A 9,021-nucleotide genomic window follows, 5' to 3' on the forward strand; every position below is an offset into this window, starting at 1 on the left:
ACCATAGATAAAAGAAGAGTATATAGATCGCTCTCTCGGGCCATATTGTTGTTGCCACATTCCTGTGTTAGTTGAAGCCCCCCGCTACAGATGGCCACTAGTCGCCTGAACGGGTGCGTATAAAAAATACTATAGAAATGAACCAAAATTATATGGACCGTTTTAATTCAAAATTTAAAAAAGAAAAAATTGAAAAAAAAAAAATTTTAAAAGCATTTATTTTTCACAAAAACATTCTACATTATATCTACATAGTTCTCTTTATAAACAATGCACACATAGCATAGAAATGTACATAAATATACCATTATCCACAATGTGTATATATATATATATATATATATATATATATATATATAAACATTATATATGATTATAATAGATGGTAGTAGCTGTATAACTATGTGCGAAAAGCTAAAAATGTACATAAATGTACACGCTATCCACAATGTATATATATATATATATAATATATATATATATATTATATATATATATATATATATGAGTAAGTTCTTCAAGGGCATACATCAAATAAAAGGCAAAGATTTAGAAGTTAATCTTTATTTTTCCAAACGTTTCGACATAGTATTTTATGTCATCATCAGTGGATCTACAGAATGAATATTGAAAAATTAATATAACTAGGAAAAAATGACAGAATTGGAAAAAGAACTATAGATATAAGTAATATAATTATAACAATAACAATATACTTAACAGATAGATAAACAAGAGAAATGAAAAGTAAAAAGAAATATATCAAACATACAAAAGCGTAATATTATACATAAATATACACACAAACAAACGTTGTATATATGATATACATGTAAAAACACGTACACATATGCATATATACATACGAACAATACGTATATATAAACATATACATACGGACATGTACTATGTATATATACACATATATACATACATCACATACACGTATACACATATACATACATACATATATATACACATATATATATATATATATATATATATATATACTATATAATATATTACATACATATGCAATACATACATATTGCATATGTATGTATATATATATATATATGTATATATATATATATATATGTGTATATATATGTATGTATGTATATGTGTATACGTGTATGTGTATGTATGTATATATGTGTATATATACATATGTACATGTCCGTATGTATATGTTTATATATACGTATTGTTCGTATGTATATATGCATATGTGTACGTGTTTTTACATGTATATCATATATACACGTTTGTTTGTGTGTATATTTATGTATATATATATTACGCTTTTGTATGTTTGTATATATTTCTTTTTACTTTTCATTTCTCTTGTTTATCTATCTGTTAAGTATAATTGTTATTGTTATAATTATATTACTTATATCTATAGTTCTTTTTCCAATTTCTGTCATTTTTTCCTAGTTTATATTAATTTTTCAATATTCATTCTGTAGATCCACTGATGATGACATAAAATACTATGTCGAAACATTTGGAAAAATTAAAGATTAACTTCTAAATCTTTGCCTTTTATTTGATGTATGCCCTTGAAGAACTTACTCATATTTCTCAACATCAAAATTAACTACTTTAACATATATATATATATATATACATATATATATGTGTGTGTAATATCATTTTAGCATATCAGCCTTTCAAGCTGAGCACAAAAAGAATAGAAATGTACATGAAAGTAGATATTATTTATATATATACATATACATATATAACCACAATTCATACCTGCATGCATAGATAAGGCCTGCATGTGTGTATATATATATATATATATATATATATATATATATATTTACATATATATTTATTTTGATTTACATTAAGTTACATAATATCTATGATGTACAGTCTCTATTTGGGAATCTTTTCTGCGCTATTGTTAATGTGCATTCAAATGTTTGTTCAAAATGTCATTATTATCATTGTCTTAAAGAAAAACAACAATCATTGATATTATCATAACAGTACTTAATAGTTTTCTTATAGCATCTACAATAAGACATTTTAGAGTAAAGCTATTGACAACTCTTTCAGAATAGTCAAATGCAATAAGCAGTGCACATTAAGGGTGTTTTATCCCTTTGCACTAGGTAGAATTTTATCATTAATCATGATTATACTTTGCCTGTCATTTGACAGTTCCTGAAAATCTATACAATGTGATTCCCTTTATCATCATTAAACAACACAGATAATAATATTTCTTGTAATATCAATGAATCAATAAAATTATTAATACTTAAAAACTTTTCCTGTGACATAGCCAAACCTAAATTAACCTTTGCACTAGCTAGAATTTCACCATTAATTGAGAATTTCCTTCCACTTACGATTATATCATTAGTGTTTTTAGTATGTTCTCCAAACTGACTTAATATATAATTACGAGTCCTACTGTTCAATATTAGTGGGAGATCAGCAAAGATTTCAGCACATTTCAGACTTCATTCTTATTGTTTTTTCCTGTGTATTCATTCATCTCGTATCAATACTTGTATACTTGTGAATGTGTTTAGTAAACCGTCTAAACATTTTACATTTAAACGTATTTTCCTTTTATACTGCTGAAAAAATTGATGTAGAATTATTAGTTATGATCCTACATTATTAGAACAAGAATAATTTATATTTAGTTATTTAATAACATACCTTTCAGAAAGCTGACAGGAATTCTCTCTATCTATTTATAACCTTAAAATTTCTAGTATTGATATAGTTAAATGTCTCAATTATTTCTGAATTATTAAACTGTAATGAAAAATCATATCAGAATAGTACAATCAAATGAAAGTAATTCGAAGTATGCATATTAATAAAAGTACTCACTTAGATTGAAAGCCGGCAAATATTATTAACTATTTTACTTTTACTTCGTCGTTTCTCGCTGGAACTACATAATACATGCATTTTTCTTGGTATTTCTTCATCGTTAAACAATGCACTTCGACAGCTTATTTTGTTTTTTACTTTAACAAGCATTTATTATATTGTCTAGGTTATCTCTTCATGAAAAATTTATTACAATGGACGCCATGTTTGATTTACGTATCTGTCATATGTCAAATTCGATTTCAAAGTGAAAAAAAAAAAAAAAAAAAACAAGCGCGACCGGCGGCAGGGGCTCTAACTAAACTCGGGTTACAGACGTTTGTTCCGAGATTACCGGCCATGCATCGAACGGTCAAAACCATCTGCGCATGCGTCCCACGGTTGCGGACTGTCGGTTACTGCTTTCCGAACAAACCCTATGATTACGTTTGTCGTACGTCGCTTTATGGTAGTGTGCCGACACCCTTACATTTGTTCTCCGAGTTACTTCGTTATTCTTCGTTTAACGTAATTTATGTCATTCGGTGCTTCGGATGTGTTTCAACATGTCTGTTTTGGGTATTATTTGTCTAGGGTTTTGGATATTAATTATTTTCTTTAAGTTCAGTGCTTTAATGGACGATGAATGACCTTAATTGGCGATATTATTATTTACAGGCTTATGGTTAGTATTTTAATGAATTAATCATTAACCTTATTAGATTAATTTGTGAATAAAGCAAAGAACTTTGACAGCATTTTATTCTGCATTTGCTTGTGAATTTCATATTCGTTTATGTGCCACGCTATTAATTTAATTTTAAACTTAATGTTTGTCTTATTTATAATTGTTAAGTGAGTACGTACTTCGTTGTTTCTTCGATATTGTTTCAATTTCAGGGTGAGGTTATGACAAAGCACATGTTAAATATATTTTAACAATTTGGAAAGTAGTTTTTTTGTTTTACCACATATTTAATTGCATTTTTTTAAAACTAACATCACACCTGAGCCTTCTAATTATTATATGATTTGAATCTTGTCAAGGTTGTACTAAGATATGTGAAAAATGCTGATCAATTATGCACAGTTGTTGTTGGATTCTGTCTCTGTAAATATGGAAACAATTAGCTGCATTGTCGACATATTTTACTGTTTAACTGTAGAAAACATTTCAATTGATAAAAATTATCAAATTCAATTGTTCATGACCACTCGAAAGGTCTAGGATTTGTATGAGTTTCCCCGCTTCTCATACAGAGAAACTTGTGTCGCTGCATTAAAGTCTGCAATTCACTTATGAAACGTCCTGAAAATGATTGGTTTTTTAGAAAATTACCACTAGGAATGAAAAATGGGTTGAATACAATATATCTCATGCAATTGCTCATGAAACAAAAATGAAGTCTGTTTTCAGTTATTTCAAGATAGCATAATGGTTAATTCGGATGCCTGCTGTGATCAGCTGAATAAACTATAGGATATACTTCACAGAAAATGAACTATATGATATGACTTTAACTTCTATACCGTGAATGGAACACAATGCCAAACCCACCGTATTCTCTAGGCATGTCATAATCGGACTATTATTTGTTTCTGTTACTAAAACAATTATTAGACTGTAAAACCTTCGCTTCAAATGAGGGGGTCAAGAAGCACCTTCATCAGTTTTTTGTTAGTAACAACCAAAAATTTTATGATCCTGGAATTACACTACTTCTAGAAATTTGAATGAAAATGTCTGAGTTAAATGGCCAATATATAATTTAGTACAGTATACTTTATTACACAAAAATGACTAGTTAAAAAATCTATAAAAACCAAAACTACTTTTGGAACAACCTAATATCTTTATTTTTTTATATCAAATATTATATAGTTTTTATTTTTAGGTGTCGGTGAAGAAATACTATTCAACATGAGGATTTTTTTACATCACAAAATCATCCTATATTTAAGAGCATTTTGAGGTAACTTGAATAAGGGATCGAATTCAGTAAGTTCTTGCATGTTTTTTTATAACAGAGTTAATTTGATCACAATAATTAAATATGTTGTAATCTATGAAACATTTTAAGACACATTTTGTCAGTAGTTGGCAAAAAATATTGATTTGCTTTCTCTAATATTAATTAAGTGTTATTTAGTGGTGCAATACTAAACAAGTTTTCAGTATCTTACTCTTGTTTGTGCATAAAGTTCCATCTAACAAAGTATTTTTACATTTAAATTTGAATGCTAGTGGAGTACTTATAAGAGAATGATTGCTTTGTAAAAGTCGAACATATATTTTGTATCTACATCTACTAGCCAGAATTTTGTCAAATTTGCACATATCAGGTAAATCTGTTGATGAGCTGAAAACTTACATGCATGTTTTTTCGGTTCCTAGTTATTTTTTTAATGTTCCTTTTTATTTTTTTAACTATTTTCTAGTTAAAATATATTTAAAAAAATATTGGCAATCAATACATTTTTAAAAATTTGGGACAAAACACCTAAAACCAGGACAAGTATTACTTTTAGAAAAAAACGGGATGCAAGGAGGAAAACCAGGACTGCAAAGCAAATTGTTGTCGGTTCTTTTATCTATTGCTGCCTCATTGTGTCACGATATTAGGCATCCTTTACTAAATCTTTTTTTAAATAAGTTACTTTCAAAATGTAGGATTGTGGGATTGAAAAAAATTATGTTTGAGGTCATTAATGTGATTTGTCAGCATTGTTTTATATTGGATTTTGTTTTTGGAATCGCTTTTATGTTGTGATATTCTTTTGTGTAAGTGGGAAAAGTTCTTTTATATACGCTAGACAAACGTTACCGATAAAATTATTGTCTTTAGAAATTTTAATAGGGAAAGAAGAAGAATTCATACTATTGAGAACTTTGAGTCTATTTGTTGTGACAGAGTTGATGAGATGAGGAGGATATGAATTGTTTTTTAAAGTCGTGCGAATTAGGGATAATCTGGAAGGCCAAAATTGCTTACCTGAGAGAAGGATGGGGTATTCGACTAAATTGATAATAGTACCTATCTTCATACTAGAGGGGTGGTAAGAATGAAAGTTTAAATACCTGTCTGACTAAGTAGGTTTTTGGTACCAATTAGTAATAATCCGATTGCCTGTAGTTTTCATAATTTTCACGTCCAGGAAGCTAATAGAGTTGTCTTGTTTCTCGTTAAACCAAGTTAAAACTGTGAAGTAAAAGTTCAAAATTTTCAGTAGAAACGCAAGTGAGAATGTCATCAACGTATCCAGTGACGGATTAAGCTATTTGCCGCCCTAGGCCCTATGAAATCAGCCGCCCTTTTCAATAGACAAAAATTTATTTTAGTATTTAAAAAATATATTTTTATTTAAATTACTTAGATTTTTTTATTTTTTATTCTTAGATTAATTTTATATTTTTGATATAATAATTGTTAAATAATACAAATAAATTTATTAAATATTAACAATATAATATGATTATAATACACATTTTTCTAAAACTATAATTTATAGCTATTCGTAAATATTTTTCTGGATTTTGTCTGAGCAGAACATCAACAATATCATTGTAATCAATTTCTTGAACAAGTTGTGCTTCGATAGTCAGTAATGCTAAAGCACTAGTCTATCTTGACCCATACTTGCTCGTAAATATGTTTTTACCCTTTTCAAAGTAGAAAAAGACCTTTCTCCTGAACAATTTGTGACAGGAATACTCAAAAGATCCGTAAAGCAATGTCTATATTTGGATAAACTTCACGAAGATTATTAGAATGCAAAAAATTATATATTCCTTGAGTGGAACGAACATCTTCCTTACTTGAAAAAGATTCTATGAGTAGGTGTTGTAAATGAATGCATTCATTTCCTAATGTTTCTTCCAAATCTTCAGCATACTTTGTGACTAACTCATCTGCCCGAATTTTTAATTCTCTAGTTTCCATTTCAGACAAATGGTCAAAAATATTAAATTTTTCATAGAGCGTATGATAAGCACTTTTACGGCCTGCCAATTGAACACTTAAAGTATCTAAAATTCGATAATAAATATTTATTCGAAAATTTTCTTCTCCACATAAAAATACTCTCATGCTCTTGTGACTTGTCTGCCTGAAATTTTGGGTTCTTTTACGATGGTTGTCATGATAATAGTTTTTTACCCCAGAAAGTGCATTGGCTTTTCCTCGAATTCAGAAAATTGTTTATCTCTCATGTTCTGTAAAAATAATGCCAAAGGACTATACATTTGTGAAACAGATGATAAATTAGATTTTGAGTCTTGAAATTTTTTACTAGCAGCATTGAAGCGTTTCAAATTTGCATTCCAAACAACGACTAGTATTGCTGTTTCCAAATGCTGTAATTTTTGCAGCAATCCCCTAGCCTGACACCGTGTTGTAGGTTTTTCATATTTGTTTTCGGCAATAAATTTCAATGCAATAATTGTGCCAGACCACTCTTTTTCTAATGCGTAACAAGCATCATGTCGAGCAGACCAATGAGTTTGAGAAAGGCTTTTCAGTCTTAAACTTGCATGCTGTACTAAGATCTGCCAACGATTGGTTGAAATGCTAAAAAAATTGTATAATTCTTGCAGAGTAGAAAAAAGCCGACAGCTTCGGTCATAGATTCTGCTGCACAAGTTCCAACTAAATTTAAGGAAGGTGCTGCACAAGGAACGTATTCTGCTAAGGGGTTAGTTGCTTTGATTCTTGACTGCACTCCTGAGTATACACCTGCGTATAATTTTAAATGTTCTTGTAAAAATGGGTCAAAATCGACCCAATATCCATGTTTACAAATTGTTAATATCAAGAACGATAGAATTGAGAAAAAATCAAAGCAAAACCTTAATAAGTCAATAAATAATCTTCTAGAGACTAACAGGCTATCAAGAAATTCTAGCGTTAATATTAACTTTAAAACAATATGTGATTGTGTTATATCACATTTCCTCAAGTAAAAACTTGTTGCCAAATTCAATACCTAGAAATTTTAAATATCTTTACCATATTCAACAGTAACTTTGATTGCTTTACGATTGCAGCTCGTTATTGCGCAGTTTAACATGAAAAATCTATGACTAAGAGGTCTGGTCAAAATACAACATGAAAATTTTGCTTAAATTTTGAATTTTGCTTAATGTTTGAAAATAAAACATGAAAACAACAGATGAACCTAATGCTTGCTGATCATCACTTACAAATTTTCTTGAACTTGTCACAGTTCTCATAAAATTAGAAATTTTTGGAATTTTATTCAGTAAACACTCTTGTTTTAAAGATTCTTCTGTTGTCCTTTTACGACTCATTGTAATTGCAAATAAAATGATTAAATTCAGACAAACTAAACAACTTAGTTAAAAAAGAGTCTAATTCAAAATAATATCTGATTTAATTCTTTAATGATACTGAACAAAATAATAAAATTATAAGACTTTTCACTTAAACGGCTATCGTAAAACTGAAATAATTACTGCGTTTTGTTTATAGTTTGATCTTAGATTTATACATTTGTTATTATTTGATTTCAGCCACTTAACCCCGTGATTTCCAACCTGTGGTTCGCGCACACTTAGCAGGGCGCGAGGTTTTTCCAAGAGTGACGTACTGTTTCGAAAATATATATAATATAAATATTTAAATATTTAACTGATATTATCAGACTACAAATTAATATGCAATATTATGTAAAAATATACATAAAAATTCATTATTTTTTCACTTTTTATGTATATTTTTACATAATATTGCATATTAATTTGTATTTTGATAATATCAGTTAAATATTTGAATATTTATGAAATGAAATTGTTAGAAAAATAAAAGAGAGCGCTTTTTTTTTTATTAGATTGGGGTGCGCATCGCAAAAATGGTTGGAAACCACTGACTTGAACACGGACAAACACAGTTCGCGCATAGCGGGCGAACCCGAGCACGGCTCGCCAAAGCTATTGTTCTAGGCGATAAAAATCGATTACAATGGTTCTTTATTGGGATATGTCTAGTTTAGATATGATAAGAGCAGATGAATTATTAATCGTTGCGGTAATAAATTAAACTTGAACGACATTTGAGATCATGAATAAACACTTAAAAAGTCTTTCTGGATAGCCATCAAGAGACATGTTATTGTTATACGATGTCTGTGTTATTTTCAATAATCAATGATTACACT

General features: G+C 28.8%; 1 protein-coding gene across 1 annotated transcript; it reads right to left on the reverse strand.

The window, feature by feature from the left end:
• Positions 1–6,664: 6,664 nt before the first annotated feature.
• On the reverse strand, positions 6,665–8,155 carry LOC113381313 (the record flags this gene model as incomplete). Its single annotated transcript, XM_026620264.1, has 4 exons — positions 8,023–8,155; positions 7,459–7,580; positions 7,005–7,393; positions 6,665–6,954 (listed from the first exon to the last, which is right to left on the reverse strand). Coding segments are annotated over exons 1-4 (934 nt in total), but the record flags the coding sequence as incomplete, so codon positions are not given.
• Between the last annotated feature and the right edge of the window lie 866 nt (positions 8,156–9,021).

Source organism: Ctenocephalides felis, unplaced genomic scaffold (assembly GCF_003426905.1).
Source record: "Ctenocephalides felis isolate EL2017-DRISC unplaced genomic scaffold, ASM342690v1 CF-g0.4_SCAFFOLD_02802, whole genome shotgun sequence".
Classification (NCBI taxonomy): Eukaryota; Metazoa; Arthropoda; class Insecta; order Siphonaptera; family Pulicidae; genus Ctenocephalides; species Ctenocephalides felis.